The sequence below is a fragment of the Harmonia axyridis genome, chromosome 2, assembly GCF_914767665.1.
Source record: "Harmonia axyridis chromosome 2, icHarAxyr1.1, whole genome shotgun sequence".
In the NCBI taxonomy this organism is placed as follows: Eukaryota; Metazoa; Arthropoda; class Insecta; order Coleoptera; family Coccinellidae; genus Harmonia; species Harmonia axyridis.
The window spans coordinates 28622171-28646569 of record NC_059502.1 but is presented as its reverse complement, the minus strand read 5'-3'; the positions used below and the strand labels follow the sequence as shown (position 1 = coordinate 28646569).

Genomic DNA, 24399 nt, shown 5'->3' with positions numbered 1-24399 from the left:
TACAGCCCAAGATACTGACTTGCCAGCACTGTATACATCGGGGAACTCTCAAATAAATAAAAAAATTAGGAAAGTACTGACGTGAAGAAAGGAGCTTTTGAGCGCTCGTTCATTCCCTTGGAAACCACATATACCTATCTGTTCTGTGGTCCCAAGGACTTTTTCCATTAACGAACCTAGGTGCTGCATGCGAGAACCGAACCTACCCTGAAAAATTTTCAAGTCTACTTTCGTAAATTATCGTTTTTACGCACGACAAGACAGAATAGAGGAATAGAGGACGGATTTGGCATCAGAGTCGAACCTTTCGACTTATTTCAAGCCATTTATGGCTCAAAATTTGAGAAATTTTGATTAGAGCAGACAGAAAATATTTTATCATTAGTTAGTCCACCTCATCAAAGAAAAAACTGCTGAATATCACATCGATTAAAGAAGAATGTATCTTACGTTCAAATGATCCGGGTCGTCAAAAACATGGCATAATTTCTCACAAGAATGACCACAATCAAGTCTAGCATCACATGGAATTCGACATTTACATTTTTCAGTCTCCAAGTAACAAAATTTAGTTGCATTGTGACCACAAGGGAGAGTAACTTGTAGTTCCTTAACACATTTATAGTCTTCAGGCTCCATATGACATGGCATTACAGCATCATGACCACATGACAACAGAGTTAAATTTTTAGGATAATCACAAGGTCCACACTCTTCACTGCACATCTTCCTACATAGATGTCTCAAATCTGAATCACACAAAAGCCTGAAATAAAAATTAATTAATTAATTTACGTACACACTAATTTCTGTACACTTTGAATTAAAAATTGCGATCATTAATATCTAGAAATTTGTTAATTGTTGTCTCGATATTGATGATGATATTAGATAGTTATTTTGGCTATTTCCATCATCTGTGCGGTTAGTTGTCCCTGACGTTTCGGCAAGCTTAGGCCTGCCGTCTTCAGGGTGTTGGTCCTGAGAAGGACCGATTTTTTGGTTCTGAGAAGAATTTTAGTCGTATCGGTTGCAATCCCTTCACTCTCACCACTAGTCTACAGAAATAGGTAGTAATCTTTTATTATTATACATTAAGCTTAATATTGAATTGCGTATACGAAATACCATGCGAGTGCGGCAGAACTTACATTAGAGAGACTGAACACCCCCTGAACACAAGAGTCAAAGAGCACTAAAAATTAGCTCAACTATGGGAAACATATAAATCCAGGCTAGTCCAACATGCTTGTGATGAAGACCATATGATCAAATGGGATGAAGCTTCCATAATATCGAAGGAAGAAAGATCAAAACAAAGGAAACTTAAAAAAGCAGCCTTCATGGCCATCACTCCGAATTCCATAAGCATGCCGTCTCTGGAGGAAATCAAGGAAGTCTGGGCACCAATCATAAGATCCAATCCAAAGTTGAACCCTGTTCAGGTCGGAATCATCTCGACACCACCAAATTAAAAAAGGAGTCGGAATTCGAACGAATAACTGCGCACACCATCCACGCAACCCGAAAATTCGACTTGTGCGTATACTGAAAATGAGGTGTAACTTATATTAATGGTGGATTTATACACCAGCCCTAAGAACTATGACTAAACCCAAGAACAAGAATTGAGCGCTAACAAATCAATGAGGGCGTTTATGCATGTTTCCTAAGAACTAACACTAGCAGGTCAACTGTTAACTAAGAACTAAGGGTTCAGGTAAAATATAGAAGTGCGCGTGCGCCGCATAGAATTTCAAAATTAACGCGTACCAGTTTCTATCATTTTATGTTATTTATTCATGTTTATCGATGAAAAGTAATAGGTGTATTTGAAAAATTTAATTTAATTTTTTCACAATAAATATCAATGTCAAACATCAAAGTACAGAACAAATAGAAAGTAGTTCGAGCACGAGCGCATGCCTTAACTAAGAACTAACAAGAGAGTGCATAGGTTCATAGTTCTTATGGTGGATTTATGCACCGTACCTAAGAACTATGAACTAAGAACTAAACCTAAGAATTCAGTGGCGTTTATGCACTCTCTTGTTAGTTCTTAGTTAAGGCATACGCACGTGCTCGAACTACTTTCTATTTGTTCTGTACTTTGATGTTTGACATTGATATTTATTGTGAAAAAATTAAATTCAATTTTTTCAGATACACCTATTACTTTTCATCGATAAACACGAATAAAGAACATAAAATGATAGAAACTGGTACTCGTTAATATTGAAATTCTATGCGGCACACGCGCACTTCTATAATTTACCTGAGCCCTTAGTTCTTAGTTAACAGTATGCCTGCTAGTGTTAGTTCTTAGGAACGAGCATAAACGACCCCATTGATTTGTTAGCGTTCAATTCTTAGTTCTAAGTTCTTAGGTTTAGTGTTAGTTCTTAGGACTGGTGCATAAATCCACCATTAGTCCTTAGTTCTTAGGTACGGTTCATAAATCCACCATAAGCTTAATGCGTAGAGATTACTACCTGCTTCTGTAGACTAGTGGTGAGAGTGAAGGGATTGCAACCGATACGTTTAAAGTTCAAACTCCGATACCCTCATATGAGCTCGAAATAAGTATGGTGCGTACAAGTCCAAACCGACAAACGGTTCTTCTCAGAGCCAAACAATCGGTCCTTCTCAGGACCAACACCCAGAAGACGGCAGGCGAACGCTTGCCGAAACGTCGGAGACAACCAAGCGCACAGATGATGGAAACAGCCAAATAACTATCTAGTGAAATTTGCTCTTCAAGTCTTTTCAAAAAGGCAATACATTTTTTGATTTTCATAATATTATTAAGATATTTTTAATCCCAACTGGTCCTACTCAAATGGTAGGAATCTTGCAATATCCAGAATATTTCGATTTTTATATTTGACTTACTACATTTCTGAATATTTTTTATTGAAAAATAAATTATACTCACTTTTCACATTTCTCTGTACAAATGTAATTTTCATGATCTGGATCTAAAATATGGCATTGCATTTTACATTTGTGACCGCACACTAATAAATAATTGCAAATCTGATCACACCCTCCCTCTGATACCAGTGAGAAATGATCTGCAGTGGAAACGTTAGTCATTTTATTATGGTTTTGACACTTCAAAACCAGACTAGATCCAATAGCTTCTTGACTGAGGAGTGTATCATTGATTTTTATCCACAACTGAAATATTAAATTCCAGATTTTTTTCTGAATACATTTTGTTCAAATGAATTAACATAATCTTCTTAAATGGAATTACTAAAATATATGTGGAGCTGTGTATGGTATATGAACGAAGTTGATGCTATAAGGTCGGGTCCTTTGGTCAAAAAGTATGTCAGTAGATATTTGGTAGTTTTCAGAACGATGTTGATTGATTTCTGAGGCAAATTCAGTAGTTTTACCAACCGCCATTCTGGTCGCGCTGCATACGTCCCGCTTTCGTGCAGTCTGTCCTGGTGGCATTTTTACGTTTCCTATAGGACTAGCGCAACCAAGGGTATGTTGTCCGGTCAATTTAGGCATTCGAAGGTACATGAATTCCCAATGAGCTGAAAATGAGTTTTTCACGATTTTCAGCAAAACGGTAAGTTTTATCATTAAAATACCTCAGACAAAAATTGTAGATTAAATTATTATCTATAAAAAATGTATCAATAGTTTATTTCCTACGAGCCACCGTTTCTGAGATATACCAATTCAAAAAGTTATGAAAGTTGTTATCGTCATAATATGTACACGTTCTCACGTCACCTATGAGGAAGTGTACTTAGCGCGTTTTTTTAAATGTGGTTACTCCATTAGGCCTACTCCTTGAATAAAATTTTTTCCTTACACGGGAATGATGGGAAACTTTCAGGTATTGCTTATAATTATGTTTTGAACAATTTTACTCATTTTCAGCTTGGGAATTTATGTACCTTCACTCTCATTTTTTGTCTAAATTGACCGGACTGATATTTGGGTATAAGCTAAATGGTTTACGAGTTAATGAGATTCTTATAAAAAATCTTATGAAAAGGTTTTTTGGAAAAAACCTATATATTTATTCTTTCAGTCAATTTTACTTATAAAAAGGGGGAATCTCAAGCAAACCCTACTTTAAGAGTAAAGGCTGAAACAGTTCAAAACTGTTGAAATAAATACATCAATTCAGAAGTATTTGATTGTATGAACTGAAAAGTTGCCTTTCGTCATTTTGATTGATTGATTGTCAGTTTTTAATATCTGAAATATTGAAATTTAGTCCGGGAGCCAGGTGCAAATTTGGTTGATTATTTCCTCTCGAGAGATACTTGGTGAGATGCATCAGATAATAGTAATAAAAAGCCCCCTGAACGTCAGCTACGACTCGGCTGGGGGGGAGAGCGGCGGCAACCCCCCAAACACGAAGAAAAAAAAATACATTCAGTAATTTCCCCCAAACTGAAAATTTGTCAAATTGTAGCTAACCCAATATCTAGACGAAAAAATACAATCAGCTGGCTATAGCATAGCTGGTGCCTCAAACATGAAAAAAAATTATATTTTCAATGATAGCGACTCTGATACTGAATCAGAGAGTGGAAGTAAATAAATATTATTGTGCGACATGTGGAGAAAGTCCTTTTCTCGCGAGTGTGGCACTCTCTGATTCATTATCAGAGTCGCTGTCAGAGCTGTCATTGAAAATTTTTTTTTTTTAAGTTTGAGGCACTAGCTGACGTATAATACACTATGCTATAGCCAGCTGATTGTATTTTTTCGTCTAGATATTGGGTTAGCTACAATTTGACAAATTTTCAGTTGGGAGGGAATGACTGAATGTATTTTTTTTTTCTTCGTGTTTGGGGTGCTGCCGCCGCTCTTTCCCCCAGCAGAGTCGTAGCTGACGTTCACGAGGCTTTTTATTACTATTATCTGACGCATTCTACTAATTACCGTTGGAGAGGAACTTGGTCATGTATATCTGTTACTGGCTCCCGGACTAATTGTTTTTACTGTTGAATAATTCTTCATATCCATTGCAACTCAAATATCTAACAATGGTTATGGGCCCAGAATAATCACAAGAAGAATTTTTCACTATGAAGCTGTAAAAATCTTTCCTGTCAGATTGAAGAAATTTTTTCGAACCAAAAGGCATTTTTGAGCTCATATTCAATTATTTCTAAAGAAACGAGGGTTGAGTTATTCAGAAAGCTCTAGTTCAACTCCGTCATTCGAAAAACTGAGAGGAAGTGAAAATTATTGTGATTGGTCATTAGCCATGAAGATGTTACTTCGTCATGAAGATCTTTGGCTATCAATTGATGCTTATCACGAAAGTGATACTACGACCGAAACAGTAAAGAACAAGAAAGACCAAAAGGCATTAACTAAAATATGATTCAAACTTGATGTTATCCGCACGTAAGACAGTGTGACAATGCTATTGATGCATGGAATAATTTAAAAGCGACTTACGAGGACTTAATCGTCGAATTACTTCACCAAGAACCTTATGCAGCATTAGGTTAGAACTTTTTTCGAAAATGGAAGATTATGTTAATGAATGTATGACTGTCTCACAAAAGCTAAGTGCAATAAGCAAGCCTGTTGATGATGAATTGCTAGGAGCGATGATGCTTCAAGGGTTACCAGAAAAATATAATCCGATTATAATGGCAATTGAACATTCATGTGCTAATATTACGAGTGATTTAATCAAATCAAAGTTATTCCAAGACACAAAGACGAAAAACGACTGACATAACTCTAATAAAGTTTTATAGTCCAAGCAACAGAATATCAAAAATGCTAGAGGTAAGAAGCCTTGGTGCTGGGGATGCCGTTCTGTGGGGCACTATAAACAAGATTGTCCTAACAAAAAGTCTAGTGATCCTTCATTCTCTAAATCAAATGAGAGAAATGAACAGAATACGCAAAATAATCAGAAAAAAGCATTTTTGACTGCCTTAGGCTGTCAAGTGAATCAACAAAAAATGGTACATTGATTCTGGTGCATCATCGCATATGACTTCTAATAAGGAATGGCTCATCAATTATTCAAATGAGAGAAATGTTGGCTTAGAAGTATCCATTGCAAACAATCAAGTTTTATATAGTGAAGGGATTGGTGATATACCTGTCAACATAAAAGGAAATTCTGGAATTGACCTTATATCAGACGTCACCTATGTTCCTAGCCTCTAACTTACTATCTGTAAGTCAAATGGTTTCTAAGGGGTAAGTAGCTATATATTTGATGAAAATGGATGCAAAATGCTTGAAAACTGTGTAGTTGAAGGTGATACAGTGGCTACAGAAACTCAAATTGGTTGAGTCTATTGCCTAGATGTCAACACTCAGCAAACCTTTTTTTAAAGCACAAAAATGTCTCAAGAAGTTTGGCACAAAAGACTTGGATATTTGAACCGTATCACTATGAGACTTCTTCGTGATAAAATGGCCATAAGTATCGTAAATAAAGTATGCCTTCTTCACAAAGCCTTATATGGTTTTAAACAAGCTGCAAGATCATGGAATAAAAAGGTTGATGAAGTGTTGAAAGAACTGAACTTCAAGCAGTCAAAACATGAAAGTTGCATTTACATTCTAGAAAAGAAGGATAGTATTGTTATAATTGCTCTTTACGTCGGCGATTTCTTTTTATTTCACAACAATTTGACTGAGATTGCGAAACTAAAGAAACAGTTATCCCAACACTTTAAAATAAAAGATCTCGGAGCAACACATAAGGTTTGGGCATGAAAATACAGAAAAATTTAGATGGAGGTGCTACTATTTGACAAAAAAAGTACATTTACGACGTTCTAAGCAAATTTGGCATGTTCGGCTATAAACCATTATCTACGCCAATGATGCAGAAAAACTTTCACCAGAAGAAAGCAAAAAATGTATAGAATTGTCGTACCAGCAACTAATAGGATGTTTAATGTACTTGAGTGTCACTTCTAGACCTGACATATCGTATGCATGTTCTTATCTAAGTCAGTTCAATTCGAAACATAATGAAGACCACTGGCAAGCTGCTAAACGTGTTCTTAGATATTAATAATAATAATATAATTTTATTTTCCCAATCTAAATACAATTCGAAAAGAAAACAAGTCAAACTAAATACAGATATGAAAATGAGAAATTACCAAAAGAGACCGATCAGACTTGGAAATCGCAGTTAAAATATCCAGTTATCCAGTATGGTTCAATTCTTATCAAGAAAGTTCTTACAGCATCTTTGTACTTCTTCATATCAGATATCAACTGGATATCTCTTGGTAGATTGTAGCTTGAGGCACATATACTCTACATTTCTCTGAGACAGCGTGAGAGAATGTTTCGGAAGATGAAAGAAATTAATTCTTCTAGTGTTATTCATGTTCTAATACTGTTCGAAGTAATGATTATTCTTTCGGAGAAAAACTAGACATTTCAATATGTAAAGTCCCACTGTTATTACTATTCACTATTCCCTGAGCTCTGAACATCCCACGACACGAGGCTCTAAAAGATAGTCGGAGCATCACTCTCAATGCGCGTTTTTGTATGATAAATAGCCTCTTGATATCAGAGCTATTTCCCCAAATAATAATACCGTAAGACAGAATAGAGTGGAAGTTGGAAAAATATACCGTCTTAGACGGGTTCAAGTCAGTTTGCTGAAATAAAACTCGTAGAGTATATAGTACAGAATTCAATCTGCGCTGTAATATTTCGATATGATCAGACCAACATAGAAGCTGATCCAATACCACTCCTAAAAATTTTGTATTATCTCCTATATCTACGTTTTTATGAAGAAGAGTGATCGTTTCAGGTTTCGACCATTTTGAATGCGATGTAGAAAAGAACACACATTCAGTATTGTCCACGTTTATCGATAATTTATTTTGTGAACACCAGTTGGCAATAGTAGACAGGGTATTTTGTGTCATCTTGGTTCCCTTGGGTATATCGGAGGCAGAGACCAAAGTATTTGCATCATCCGCATACATGCTCGGCCCACTGCTATTTCTGATTTATGTGGCTGATCTTCCACAACTGGTATCCTCTGAGTGTTCAGCTTATGCAGATGACTTTAAATTGTTCGCCAATGCTTTCTCCTCTACAATCCAGAGTGATCTGAATCGTATCTCTGAGTGGTGTCAGGAATGGCTTCTTCCCCTGAATGTTCAAAAGTGCAGGGTTTTACATTTGGGCAGGAATAATCCGAGGAGACAGTACAACATTGATGGTGTTCCACTTCAATCTGCCGAACAACATGGCGATTTAGGAGTGATCATGTCATCTGATTTATCTTGGTCGGCTCATGTCGATAGTGTTGTGTCAAAGGCGAAGAGAATGGTGTATCTAATAAGAAGGACCTTCCCCAGGTGTTCTGTGAGTACAGCTAAGACTCTGTATACCACTTACGTGCGGCCCATCATGGAGTTCGCCGGTCCTGTTTGGGCGGCGGCACTCGCGGGTGATCGGGAGAGGCTCGAGAAGGTTCAGCGGTATGCAACGCGTGTGCCGTATGGTGCGATTCGCCCAAGCTATAGCGAAAGATTGCGCTTGTTCGGTCTTCGTTCTTTCCGTGAGCGCCGTGAACGTGGCGATTTGATAGTGACCTATAGAGCGTTACACGGTCTGTTCGGTTGTGATCTGAGCAACTTGTTTGCCCTCAATACCAACAATCTTCGTGGCCACCAGCTGAAATTGTACCACGAAAACTATCGGACATCTCAAAGGCAACATTTCCTCTGCAACAGGGTGTTTGATAAGTGGAATTCATTACCAGGCTGGATAGCGGACGCCCCAAGTGTGAATACTTTTAAAAATCTGTTGGATGCACTTTAATGTCGTTTTAGCATTTTCTTTATTTTAGGGTATTGGTGTTATGTAAATTTTTCTGTATTTTTTTTCCTGAGAGTTATAGGCTTGTTTGCCTCCTCTCTTATCCATTTTGTAATAATAATAATAATAATAATAAACACCTCTACTAGACCAGGAACGATATCTGGCAAGTCATTGACATATACCAAAAAAGTATCGGTGCGACAATACCTCCCTGCGGTACACCAACCTGTATCTGCATATCGGAAGATACATAATTCTTCCCATTAACTTCAATACTGACTAGTTGTACTCGATTTTCCAGATAACTCCGCACTAAGTTCAACTGCTGACCCCGCACTGCGCAACAGAAAAGTTTATATAGTAACCTAGTGTGGTCAACGCTATCAAAGGCCTTGGAGAGATCAATGAAGAGGCCTATTGGTACTTCTCCTCTTTCAAGTACTTCAAGAATTAATCGTGTCAACTCAAAAAGCGCCGTCTCTGTGCTTTTGGACTTCACAAATCCATGTTGACATTTGGAAAAAATCTGGGATTTATGGAAAAAACTTAAAAATCAATTCACCAATATTTTTTCAAAAATCTTGGAGAATGATGTGAGGAGGCTTATTGGCCGATAGTTACTAGGATCCTCGACATTTCCTTTCTAATAGATCGTTCTGACAACAGCTATTTTTAAAGATTCTGGTAGGACACTTTCCTTAAATGATTTGTTTATGATGAAGGATTATTGTTAAGGATGGAAGGAGCTGCTTTAATTTATCAGTAGTGAAATGAAGAAATAACTGGCTATACTGATGCAGATTATGCCAGTGATGCAACTAGCCGAAAATCGTATGCAGGTTATTGTTTCATATATGCGATTGCAATAGTTTCTTGGGAATGTCGCAAGCAGACCACTATTGCAATGTCTTCATGTGAAGCAGAATACATGGCACTCAGCGAATCTGCTAAAGTAGCTGTTCATCTAAGAGGATTACTGTCAGAACTTGTGAATTCCTCAAAACCTATAAAAATTTATAACGCCAATCAAAGTGCACAAAAGATTTCCAATAATCCCATTTTGAATAGGAGAACCAAGCACATTGATGTTCGTTTTCATTTCATAAGAGAAAAGATAGCCAATGGAGAAGTTGAGTTAGCATATTTACCATCCAGTAAAATGATAGCTGACATTTGTACAAAGCCATTACCAAAACCAAAACTGGAGTTTTGTGTTGAAGCTATGAGTTTGTCTTAATTTGTTAACTTCTCAAGATTGCTGTATTAATAGTAGGGATAGAACGATACCGATATTGATATCGGTATATCGGCATATCGGCAGTTGTTGCCGATATATCGTATCGTATCGTATCGGCAAAGAATATCGGCAAAAATATCGGCAAATTTTTTTTGCCTCCTCAGTGCAAAAATGGAATACTTTATCAAACAAAATAAGATTTTTCATTCTAAGGGAAATATTTTTTATTAAAAAAGGAAAACAAATCAACATTAAACAACTATACTAACAAACATAGGTCAGTTAAAAACGCCATGTTAGCACTACAGAATCAGAATACAGAATGTTAGGGGAAATCCGAAACGTCCCTCACTACGAATTACTAACGTTCCCCCGCGACGGAATCATAAAACGGGACTTCCCCGGTTTTTCCTTGGGACGTGTATGAATAGATGGCGCAATCGCAACTGTTTCCTCGCAACGGAATTATATGTATTATGAAACGGGACTTCCCCGGATTTCGCTTCGGTAGTTAGGTTTGCCGATACGATATATCGGTATATCGGCACGTAAATATCGGTATCGGCCGATATATCGTATCGGCAAAAAAAAGTGATATCGTTCTATCACTAATTAAGAGTGTTGAAAAGAAATATTGTAATACATCAATTCAGAAGTATTTTATTGTATGAACTGAATAGTTGCCTTTCGTCATTTGATTGATTGATTGTCAGTTTTTAATATATGAAATTGTTCTTACTGTTGAATAATTCTTCATATCCATTGCAACTCAAATATCTAACAAAAACTTTAAGAGTTATCGAGGATAAACTTGAACTAAGGAAAAACAGCAATTTCTCATTGAATGGAGTTGTCTGCGACTTCTATAAAACAGTGAAGAGTGGGGTAACGCGTCATCCAATGTCTGACAAGGTCTATAGAGTGTCTGCATCGCCATTGGCCATCATTGACAGACATTTTATCGTAGCTATTTTATGATTGAAGATATTGAAGACTATTTAGGAGAGGCTACAAAGATATGCGCGATCATACTAATAAGAAAATCAGTGAAAACCCACGATTTCATTACAATCAAATGTTATTTATTTGAATGTGTAAACCGAGTGACGTCACGAATGGTTGACGCTGATTGGTTGAAAGTTACAAGACAACCTGTCTAAATCTATAAACCTTGATGGAATCCTACATTATCGACATAGAAATGACAATTGGCGCGAAATTCAAATTCGATTATTACGCAGACCTTGGATAAAAATACATTTCCAATAAAAAGTAAGTGAACGATTATTTCAGATTTAAAAAATTTCTTATTTCACTTCGACGAAAAATGCAATTAACTGCGGCATTCGGGATCCAAACCTAACCTGAAAATTTTAATTTTCTAGTTCCTTTCGTTCGAAAGTTAATGTGTACACTGATAACAGAGCCAGAAATAAATAAGCCTTGGGGGAATAGTGTCCTTTGAATTTACAACACATCCAGAGATTGATTTTCCCCTGTCAGCTGTTGTATTCAAACGCGAAAAACTTCTCCTGCATTAATTTTCCTTCTTTTGAAGAAGTCTCACAAAGAAGTTTGCTTGCACATAATAAGATTTTGATTAGTTAACATTAAAAGTTAAACATAGAATATAATAGAGAATAGAATAATTTCACGTCATCCACCTCAAACTAATCAACAAAATATACTAAACCTACTAACCTATCTTTGTGAGAAAAAATGTTAATGCAGTGACTAATGGAATCCAAACTTCAGACAAAGAAATTTTTTGCGACATAGGGGATTATTAGATTATTTACTTTAGGGTCCAATAAAATTGGAGAAATTGCCACCCTTGGGTACGCCACTGGTGTACACTGACGGGCAGACAAAATTGAATTTGAGAACAGATTCGCCATCGGAGAGTCGAAAAAGTCCGAGCTCAAAATTGAAAAAGGATAGACATAGTGATAAAATTATACAGCCATCAGTTAATAGAAAGAGTTTTTAAAAAGATAATTCATGTTTGGTTTGCTTCAGTTTCATTATATGTATTATTAATACTGCATTAGTTTCTGCTTATAGTTAGATTAAAAGATTTTAAAAGAACACAAACGAACCTACACAGAATAACATCAGTTGTCCCGAATAAGCTTTGAGATTCTGAAAGGCTTTGGAGTGTCAAAGAGGAAAATATTGAAGAAAAATACTCACCGGTGACTTATTGCAAAGAAGAGTCATATTACCCATAATATAGAACCCATTGCGGGCACGAGACAAGGCTACACATACTCTGTTTTCAATAGATAGAAATCCAATACTGTTCTCATCATTATTTCTTACTAGGGATAACAAAATAATATCACTTTCTTCTCCTTGATAATTATCAAGTACGGAAATCCTAACATTTTTGAGAAGGTCCATTTTCTTTTTCTCTTTTTGTAGTTCAAACATTTGTCCCAAATATGCTGCTAGAATTGTAATTTGTTCAGAATGATATCCATTAAGTATAAGATATCTGGCCAACTGAATCAAGAATCTTGCTTCATGCAAGTTTTTCTTTGAATTATCTGAATGTGATTCCTCTCGAATCTTATGATCAACAAAATACAAACATTTATCCACTCCTTTGATGAGTGGTCTCAATTTAACAGATTCATGATCTTTCAAATTTGGGTATATGGTTGGTTTTATTAATGCCGAAATTTCTGGCCTCATTCTGTGTTGAATATCAAGAGTAAAACATTGAACTTTATTCATTATCATCCTTTCAAATAAACTAATACCCAATTTATAAAATGTTTCTATTTTATAATTGGCTGTACTGGGCCTCAATTGTTGATGATCTCCAATCAGTATCAGCTGTTGGCAATTTTGAGTTAAAGCAGAAACAATATGTGCTTCCAAAACTTCAGCTGCCTCCTCCACTATAACAATAGGACATTTCAGTACTTGCAGGGTTGAATGGAGACGTGCAGCACCAGTGGTAGTCATTCCAATTACTTTCATATCTTTCAGAATTTCAATATTTGCCATTTCCTTCAACTCATTGTATATTTCAAATCTTCTTCTATATGCAAGATAGTTTTGGTCATACTGCTCCAACAAATGTTTTTTATATAAGTCCAACCAACAGAAATATAATTTCCACCTATCTTCTAAAGAAATATATTGACTGGTTCTAACATCAATCAGCTCCTCTTCGGCTATCCTTGTAGAAGCCATCGATAATTGTTCCTGAAATAGTGAAATTGATATTTTTCAGTGACTGACAAAAGAAAACTAACTCACCCTCACAAATTCATATGCAGCTTTTAACTTCTCATTTTTCATTTTTAGAGTTATAAATTCAAAATATAATTCCTCCTCCATTTTGGATTCCAAATCTATCAAATATTGATCATTGTTAAAAATATGTTCCTTCAATGTTTTTAAATCGAGTAATGAATCTTGAGTGTGACTCGAATTTATAGCTGTTAAAAATTCATCTAATTTGTTCACTTCTGCTGCTTCATTGTCCACATCAGAATCTTCTGTTTCAGAGTCATCCAAAGTGACTTTTTTGAATCCCTATCAAAAAAATTCAACATTGTTCAAATTTAAATTCGATTTATGTAAAAGATGCACTATCCATTTTTGATAGCTTGTTCTTCGAACTGATTGTTCTACCATTTTCTCTTACTGTCTATAATTTTCGAATTTTGAGCCCGGAATAGTCTCAAAGGATAAGTTCTAACTCTCTAACTGATGACAAATCCATCCTTAAATTAGTTTATATCCCTCTGTCTGGTCGTATACACTATTATTCTAGTAGTAGTATTCTAGGAAGACCTAGAAACTTAAAATTCATAGGGTAGGTTCAGATTTCGAATGACGCCGTTAATTTCGTTAATGGGAAAAAACCGACTAGAGGTTCTTACAATATAGCGTTCGAAATTTAGTTTTTCTGTAAATTTAAAAACTGCAGATTCAATAGAGACAAAAATTTGCATTTGAATGTATGCATGTTGCTCGCGGACTAGATGAATTGTACAGGGTGGGCAAATAAGCGAGGTAAGCGGCTTTATCTCAGGATCCACTCATCGTAGAGACTTGCGGTTAAAAATTTCACCACTAAAGTATTCAAGAAAACACACTGGAAATTGTTCTTAAGTTCATACCTCTTCCGCTAGGGGGCGTAATAGATACCGTCGGGTAGAAAAATGAATTTTACTCGAAAATGTGTCAAATGAAGTTAAAGAAAAAATATCATCACTGTAATCCTTGGAAAATTTTCTATCATTTTGAATTGTCACTTTCGATTTTACGACATCAAATAAGGATAGGTGAAAGGGAGAAATCTGACTGATTGAAATGCCTGTAACTTCAATTTGGCTCAACATTTTTGAGCGAATTAGATCTCGTCTGAAAGAAAATATCTTGTTGATTGAGGACATAATATACTCATGATAAATTTGTTTTTGCTGGTTTCGATAGGGGGCGCTAAGTCAGAAGTTCATTGTTTTGTTCATTTTACTCCGAAATTTCAAATGTAATGATAGGATTTTCTTAACAGAAACAGAAATTCCATCAAATTTTCATGAAAAAACCTGAAGTTCGCAAAGAGATAGTTTCAGGCGTTCTGAAGTTATGGCCGAAAGAAGATATTCTTCAACTGATGCACTGCGAAAAACCAAATTGTGTCTTTAAATTCTGACAGAAACAGAAATCCAATCATTTTTGTATGAAAAAACCAAAAGTTTGCAAAGCGATAGCTTTCTGGAGTTATGACCGAAAATAGTTATTTATGATACAAGTGCAGAAGGCATTGATATTCTTCCACGAGTTCAAAATTCAAAAACGAGCCACGAAGTGGCGAGTTTTGGAATGAACGAGTGGTAGAATGAGCCTTCTGTACGAGTATTATACATTATTTTCTCTAATTCATTGCATTTTCATTGAAATTAATGAAATATTTCCATAAATATATTTTAGTGATTTTTGCATTGAAAAATGTTGGTTGGCAGAACTGATTTCTTCAAGGCAAATTGATGAATTGACAGATAAAGCCGTCGCGGAAAGTTCGGAGTACCAACATAGAATAATAAAATATAACCATGAAAACTGTGCGTTTCTGATATATTCTCGCACGATTTTGTTCTACAAGACGTGGAAGAATGAACGGAATAACCACAGAATTAGAGAAAAGATATTCTTCAACTGATGCACTGAGAAACTAAATTGTGTCTTCTTTCGGCCATAACTCCAGAACGCCTGAAGCTATCGCTTTGCGACCTTTTGGTTTTTCATACAAATTTGATAGGATTTCTGTTTCTGTTAGAACTTAAAGACACAATTTGGTTTTTTGCAGTGCATCAGGTGAAGAATATCTTCTTTCGGCCATAACTTCATAACGCCTGAAACTATCGCTTTGCGAACTTCAGGTTTTTTCATGCAAATTTGATGGAATTTCTGTTTCTGCTGAGAAAATCCTATCATTACATTTGAAATTTCGGAGTAAAATAAACAAAACAATGAACTTCTGACTTAGCGCTCCCTATCGAAACTAGCAAAAACAAATTTATCATGAGTATATTTTGTCCTCAATCAACAAGATATTATCTTTCAGACGAGATCTAGTTTGCTCAAAAATGTTGAGCCAAACTGAAGTTACAGGCATTTCAATCAGTCAGATTTCTCCCTTTCACCTACCCTTATTTAATGTCGTAAAATCGAAAGTGACAATTCAAAAAGATAGAGAATTTTCCAAGGATTACAGTGATGATATTATTTCTTCAACTTCATATGAAACATTTTCGAGTAAAATTTATTTTTCTACTCGACGATAGCTATTACGCCCCTAGCGGAAGAGGTATGAATTTCAAAAAAATTTCCAGTGTGTTTTCTTGTACTATTTAGTGGTAAAAAAATTTACCGCAAGTTTCTACGATGAGTGGATCCTGAGATATGGCCGCTTACCTCGCTTATTTGCCCACCCTGTACAATGGGGACCAAGACAATATAAACGAGGTGTAGAAAGAACACCAAACCGCTGGTTAGATGATATCAAAGCTAGGGTCGGACGAGCTTGGCACCAGTTGGCTCAAGATTGTATCAATTTGAGAATTCAAGGGGAGGCCAATGACCAGGAGTGGATGCAAACAGGCGATTGAAGGAGAAGATTTTGATTGCAAACCCAAACCATTTCTGACGATTGCAAACTCCGTGCAAAATTTCAAGCTGATCATATCAAAAACGTAAAAAATTCAAGAAAAATATAGAGAAAAAATTACTTTCTGGGATCACAAAACCAAAGAAGTTGGGGTATTGATATGAAAATCGATTTCAAGTTGCGGGTGAAATGTTACGCTGATCACTGTTTTGAATTCAGGGTGTGCCCGGAGGGTATTATCCCCCCCCCCCCAGAGTATGACTGATACCCCCAAAGAAGAAGATTTCCTCTCAAAATCATATTGGACTACATACCCTACTCCCCTACCAATATCGGAGAATAAATTCCCAATATTTCCTCGATAACAGATCCAATCGGGTTAAATTCTGCGATTATAATAAATATTAACTATTTCAAGCTTCGTGCAAAATTTTGTGTGGATAGTGCCATCAAAACCATAGGAAACACAAGCAGAATATCGAAAAACAAAAACCTAATATTTCATTAATAACATATCCGACTGATTTGAAATTTTGCATGTATGTATATGCAGAAGAATAGCACCCCACCCTATTGTTAAATAATTATAGAGTAGAGAAAATTTCTGGTACCTCAATTCATCAATGAACTTCATATGAAAACAAAATATCAGTGAAATCAGACAGAGATCTTAAGATGAATTTCACATGAAAATTATCTTCACTATGCAACTGATTTCAAAACTTTAGTTTGATTGGACAAGTGTTCAATCAATTATTGAGAAAAAAATTTCCATATGGGTATAACTCCAGAAGCAATGAACAAATATTGCCCATTAACGAACTTAGTGGAGATTTGGACCTTGAACCTATACTGATATTTTCAAAACTCAAGTATATTCTGTTCGAGAGTTATTGTGTACACGGCGGGCGAACAGAAAAAATTTATTTTGACCTCAAATTGTTCATGAGTGATCCAAAACCAATTGTTTGAGATCATTATTGTTTAAAAATTCGAAAATTACAGAAATGATGGATCACGCACCAGATTAAAGGAAAATTGGCTTTGGGTGGATTTGCTTGAATTTTTTTATATTTAATACACGAGAAGTTAACATCATCAATTGCAATTGATATTGATATCCACAAAATATCTGAAAATGAATTAAATTCCACCGCTAAATTTTTTGGAAATCACCGTAGAACTTGATATCTGTGGACTTATCCTGTACAGGGTGGGTAAATTTAAACCAGAGATAGACAAAATCTGATTCAAACCATACGATGTTATATATTTTTGATGAAATATTCTTGAAATCAGGAAAAATTAAGCTTTCAAAAAATGGCACAGAAATCTAGTGTTCCTGTTAGAAAAAACATAACTTTGAATCCTAGCTTTGTAATTAAAAACCCTGTAAAAAAGAAGAGCAAGCTACTGGATTCTACGTAAAGTGCCTGTATGATGTTTTAATTTCAGAGCTTTATCATCAGTATTAGCGAATATATAAATGTTTTTCGATATCGCAATTTTTCCAATTTTCGCTTATAACTCGAAAACAAAAAAAGGTGGCCAAAAATTAATACTACTCTTCTAAGTTCCTCAGAAAAAGGGAACGAGAATGGGGTATCAGATTTTGTCTATCTCCTCTGGTTTAAAAGTTGTAGTGATTAAACATCGAAATTTGCCCACCCTGTACATCTTCTGTGCATGCAGAAATCATTCTTCCCTATAGTGGACTTTGATCAGATGGATGATCAATCAATGCAAACTTGATTTGGTTTAAATATTCCAAAACGAATCTTCACAATTGCCATTTGTAATTTTAGAAAAGTTATTTTTTGCACCCCATATAATCTGGTTGATTTTAGAATGGTGATGCAATGAAAACATTTGATCAGCATCAAGAGATCTGCAACATATAAAAAATTAGAGAAAATGAACGGAGAGTCAATTACCCTTTGATGCAATGCGTGATCCTTTGATAGATGTTCAAACTTGAAAAACCAAAAAATAAAATTCACCTGAATAAGTGAAAACTCCTCTTCATAATCAGGAAATCTTTCTGGTAATAACCAATTGAGTAAATCTTCATTTGTAGCAGCAGCAAGCCAGCTATCATGAAAATGTGGAATAACACTGTCAAACTTTCTGAAATCTAGGATACAAACAAAACCTGTGATGTTTTTTAAAGTCTTAGATATATTATTAATTTTCATTAAATAACTATTAAGTTGATCTCTTGCCCTCCACACACCAGGATTTATTTTTCTTGCATATTCTTTTAAATTGAATCCTCCTAGTTTCTCATTTTTTGATTGACCTCCAATTCTTATAATCTTATCAGTAGTGCCAATTAATCCTTCCAGAAATTGATCAAGAGCATGATTTGTGAAACAAATAACCAACATAGGTGAATTTCTCCACCAATTTCTGTAGTTGTCAAGCAATGTTTTTGCTACTTTCAAACCCACATAGGTTTTACCGGTTCCAGGAGGTCCTTGAATTATAGAAAATTTTCTTGTCAAAGCAGCTAAAAATGCTTCATTTTGGGATTCATTCAGGTCATCAAAAGTAAGGCTAACTTCTGGATGAAAAGGATAATATAATTTAACTATCTCATTGCTTTTTATCTTATATGGAGTTAGGCGATCTCCATAATTAGGGTGCAATACATTTTTTTCAACATCTACTATGTAATTCTTCATTGGGAAGTTGTCTTCATTAATTTGTTGCAATACTTTTAACACATGATAATATGGTTCAAAATAAATGCTGCATTCAACCATTGTATAGTCAGTGTTGTAAAGCACTTCAGTTTTATCGTTGAACCCTACTACAAATTGCCCATTTTTCAAATATTCCATTTTACGGTCTGCAATCCTACCAAATAGAATGGACTGAAAATTATCCCTTGTGAAACACACCAAAGAGCCAAACATAAATTTTTTAGATTCTTCATATTTGAAGCTACTTTTTTTACCGCCAAAGTGAAACCTAAGTAAGACACAAAAATCTTCTGTGGCTGTTACAGGATTCAAAAACTGGACCCTACGATGTATCTTGATATCTTGTATATCGCGAAGCTCTTTTCCAGATAAAAATCCTTGTATTCCCAGTCTTAAAGGTCCCACAAAATCCTCCCGTAATAATCTGAATTGGACATCTAGATAATGATTAACATCCTTGTATGAACCAATAACAACATTTTTTCTGAGAAAAGGTTTTTTCATATCCACTAATTCATCTGTTGTAGGGAAAATGCTGATTTCATGAAAATCTTCAGGTGGGTCCTCTTCAACATCATTTATAATATCTTTTTTTTGTGAAGACTGCTTTAACTCAGACCGAGATTTAATGTCCTGAGCTCTATCAATAATATACTTTAAGTTATTCTTAATTTCATCACAAATATGTACTTCATGTTCAGTTTCAATTACTGTTATTTGCAATTGAGAAATTTTAACTACTCTCAATAAATTATCTATAAAAAAATGGGGGCTTTCATTCAAGGAAACAGTACAAAGTTTCAAAAATGAATTCCAGAAATGATCTGGATCTTTCCAGTAATATGAATTCATTTTCTTCTCCACATGATTTTGAACAGCAATAGACACAATGTAATTCTGTAAACGATTTGCAAACCCAGAAGTCAAACTTTTATGTAAGAGTTCTATTCTAATTTTAGAAAAACAACAATCACAAAATTTGCTCAATAATCTCACAATCAGCACAGTATTATCTGGACTTAATTCATTTCCAATGTACCTGAAAAAGTGTTCGTTTTGTGTTAATTTTTGGATGACCTCTTCTAATGGCTTCTCTAACAAAGATTCCAGATATTTGAAGGAAAAATGGGATAATTCCCTACTTCTATTTGAAATGTTTTTTTTTGGTTGATTTTGAAGTGGGTTGTTTTTTCTGCCACCTTCTAATTGTGATTGTGATCTTTTTGGTCTTGAACTAGTAGAAGGGTCTAAAAATCTAAAATCTAAAAAGAATTTGTTTTCTTAATTGGAGATACCTGGCTTCCAAGATTGGTATACTCTAAGATTTAGTATATCTTGAAAATAATCAAATAATATTTAGCTTACCATGACTTTTTGCATTGACCGAAGAAGTTCTGAATTTCTTCCTTGTGTTATTGTTCCCCTGCATATTTGTACCTAGCAGAATCAGAATTTGAATGTCTTGAAATTTTGGCTACATAAAATTATTGAAAAATTCAAATGATAAATTTCATTATTAGAGCTTAAGGCTACGCAGCATTTAAAGTACAGGAAAAGAAAAAATTGTCTATATTTTAAATGAGCAATATTTTCAAATGCAAGATTTAACGATTATCTGACACTAAAAATGTTTTTTCTGCTTTCATAGGTAGTTCCAAATTACAACAGTTTAGAGATATTAGTTTTACAGAAAGCTGAATTATTAATCCCAAAGTTACACTATTAATGTAATGAATCCTAATACGCTTGAGTTAAGATGTATGAAATTTCTTATTTTCCTGGAGTATTAATATTAATTCATAGGGAAAACAATTTAATTTGAATATAAGAACTTACATTCAATATAACACCACAAACAAGCTTCACTATTGTAAAATCAAAGGTTTGAAAAACCTTGGTTATTTTTCAATTAAAAAATATTTTGCAGCATACCAATTTATATATTATTACCTTCGGTAATTTACCCAAACATAGATTAGCCAGAATTATTTCTGGTTAAATAGAAGACTACAGAATTTCCTAACCACAAAAATGCCAACTGTCTACAAATCATGAAAAACTGAATATCAGTGAATCAATATAATATCATAGACAACCAAAGATGTTGTAGTGAAACATCTTTGGATACTTGAAGTTAACAATTGAACAATTGTTGTACACTGCCCACATTGCCCTATCTCACTCATACACTTTTTGCCCCTAGATTAATGAAGTTTGTGTTGGACACACTGTCAGCTATTTATAGTGTTCTGTGCTGCCCACAATAAGTATTTTTCATCATGTGACAAGCGCAATCACAGCTAACATGATGAAATAACAGCATTCAAAAGTTTCGTACTCCATATTTTGGCCAAAAAAGGGATTTCTTTGTGGAAATAGAGAACATCGTTGATGGTGCTCCACTTGTTTATAGTTCAGTAATAGTATATTCTAAAACAAGTTGCAGAATGGACTTCTATTCCAACACGAATGCGAAATGCGCATGAGTGTTGGAATTGCCTTCTGCAACGAGTATTAGACGATATTTTCTCTATTTCAGTCGAGTTTTGTCAAATATGGTCGAAATTCAATGAAAAATTCAGATTGTACATCCTAGTGACTTTTGTATTGTATCTTGGCAGTTGGTGTGACTGTTAGGAAAATTGACAGATTACGAAATTTGGATCGTACGTTTCGAATTTTGAAATAATTTATAATAACGCATTAAATTCGTCAATTATGTCTGACGAAATCGATTTAACACCACCAGAATCAAGAGAATCAAAGAGAAGTTGCAAATCATTTCACCATGTCCAAATTATATTATATTGACAATTGAAGTGTGTTGAAATTTGATAGGATCGGAAGTCAATACAGACAACCACAAAACGAAAAATATAACTGAAAACAATGCTGTAATTAGTTAATTACAGCACTGTTTTTATTATGTAATTACCATATATAAACTAGATACTAAGATTAGTTTGTCTATGCTCATTACGATACTGAAATAGAGAAACTAAATTTCAACATAGTCAGATTTATTTATTTTGGAACGGATACAGAGGTTATTCAGACTGAAAATTGAAATAAGATTACAGAGCGATTTGTGACGAATCGTGAAAAATTCTTCGTACTAAACTCTTGTTTTTTTTTTGTCGTAGAATACGAATCTGCAATAAAAAACAGGGGTTCCCATTTGAAATTTCAGAGTTGTTGCCCCCCTTCACCCAAGGGTGAAGGAAATGGAAAAGGTTGTAGCATAAGTGGACTTCCTCATCAAAACCATCAAATTTTTATTCGAATTAATTTATTTCGTATTTTTTCGAGATTTGATTCAACTTAAAAAATCATCCGGTTTAAAACGGAATAGTAGTAATAACATACACCATTTTAACTTCTTACATATATCGTCACTCATCCTAGCCTAGATTATTTATATTTGCATTTACTGCTCACGTGCATGTGTTGGTGATTCTGCTTTTTTGAATATCTTAAGCTTGCAAACAGAAATAGTGTAGGGTATTCGTGGCCAGTGGCTTACTCAAGAGGGGGGATAAAACCTCCCAAGAGGAATATCCATTGTAAGTCACAACTCACAACGCTCATTCATTTAATCGTGCAAAAATTGAATCCACGAATTCATCAACCAGCGGTTATATCGGGTGTCCCAAGGTGAGTGGCCTATTAGATTATTATGGAAACTATTGATGGTAAAGATTTCAAATTTTGTGGATAGATATTTGGCCATGTAAGGTACATTTTTAAAATAATTTCACATTTCCAGTGTTGCCGGATGTACGACAATTTGGCAACAACTTTGTTATTTTGAATGAGACATCCGGTATTTCTATTTTTTTTATGATACTCCATAAAATATTGAATCTATTCACTCTTACTTTTTCATCTCTATCTTCAACGGTTTTTGAGTTATTAATTATTTTTCGAAATTTTAGGTCAAATTGGCGTATTACGAAAATGACCCTAGTTCGCTCAATATTTGAGATTTAAGTCAGAAATTTTGTATGTCGTTAGATATTGATCTGATCTGTGTCACTGCTTCTGAATTATGGTTGTCAATAATACAGGACGGACCAAAAAAAATCATCATTTGCCAAGTCACAAAATTGTAAAAAAGTCTGTGTAAGTGAATAGAAGAATTGTAGAATGTGTTGAACTGATTCCAAAAATTGAAAAATATACTAGGGGTCTAATTTGAAAAAATAGACTTTTTTACAATTTTGTAACTTGGCAATTGATGATTTTTTTTGGTGCGTCCTGTATTATTGACAACCATAATTCAAAAGCAGTGACACAGATCAGATCAATATCTAACGACTTGCAAAATTTCTGACTTAAATCTCAAATATTGAGCGAGCTAGAGTCATTTTCGTAATACGCCAATTTGACCTAAAATTTAGAAAAATAATTAATAACTCAAAAACCGTCAAAGATAGGGATGGAAAAGTAAGAGTGAATAGATTTAATATCTTATGGAGTATCATAAAAAAAATAGAAATACCGGATGTCCCATTCAAAATAACAAAGTTGTTGCCAAATTGTTGTACATCCGGCAACACTGGAAATGTGAAATTATTTCAAAAATGTACCTTACATGGCCAAATATCTATCCACAAAATTTGAAATCTTTACCATCAATAGTTTCTATAATAATCTAATAGGCCACTCACCTTGGGACACCCGATATATCAAAGGGCTCGTACTGATCCAACTGTCGTCGGAACAATCATTATTTACATACTGGCTATAATATCTAAATGCCAATTTGATGATAAACAATCGAGTAAAAGTTCCGAACTACTCGAATTGAATCGGCGGCACCCCTGATAGCAATTTCTCCAATTTTTTAGGATTCTTAAGTAAATAAAATATATATTAGGTCTAATTATGCCTTTGTCGACACTTTAAAGTCCATTTACTCACTGCCTCAACATTTTCACTCACAAAGATACTCCAACCATCTGTCAACAGGTTTGATGATGCCAAAATACTATTCGATATTAAGAGTGTGCCCTCCAATAATAAGAAATTTTGACTAAAATTACATCACTGATCAAAGGAAGTGATGGACCAGAATGAAAATCCGTGATCGGATTTTCACCACTAATCTTTTTCAGGAAATGAAAATGATGATGATTTACAATAAGATTTAATTAGACAAAGAAACAGTTGTTTGGAAATTCCTACCTTAATGTTGTGCTCTTCAGGGGCGGATCCAAACGATGTTTGAGGGGGGGCCATAGAAAGTCACGGCTCATATAGGTTAGCAAAATAGCGGAATTTTTTGTTGGTACCTACCGGGTCAAGTGTTTTCTTATAGAAAAATGGATTTTAGTAAATCATATCATATTTCAGTTTCCAAAATTTTTGTAGGACAAAAACAAGGAAAAATTTCACATATTCTATAAATATATTCCGTAAATTTATTTCATAAGAAAACCCAGGGCGCAAGAAAGTATAAGATGTAGTAAAAAGAAAACCATTATTATTGAATAAAGAACAAGGCT

The 24399-nt window shown here is 34.7% G+C and overlaps 1 protein-coding gene across 1 annotated transcript in view; it reads right to left on the bottom strand.

Moving 5' to 3' along the window:
• LOC123673892 (NFX1-type zinc finger-containing protein 1) overlaps positions 1–20885 on the bottom strand; it is a 50037-nt gene extending 29152 nt beyond the window's left edge. The window contains exons 1-7 of the mRNA XM_045608639.1: positions 20729–20885; positions 20258–20329; positions 18188–20154; positions 13328–13606; positions 12251–13273; positions 2936–3180; positions 451–766 (exon numbers count right to left, since the gene is read on the bottom strand). Of these exons, the coding sequence (XP_045464595.1) occupies positions 451–766; positions 2936–3180; positions 12251–13273; positions 13328–13606; positions 18188–20154; positions 20258–20321 (3894 nt within the window). The 5' untranslated portion in view covers positions 20322–20329; positions 20729–20885. The remainder of the gene's footprint in view (positions 1–450; positions 767–2935; positions 3181–12250; positions 13274–13327; positions 13607–18187; positions 20155–20257; positions 20330–20728) is intronic.
• Positions 20886–24399: the final 3514 nt, after the last annotated feature.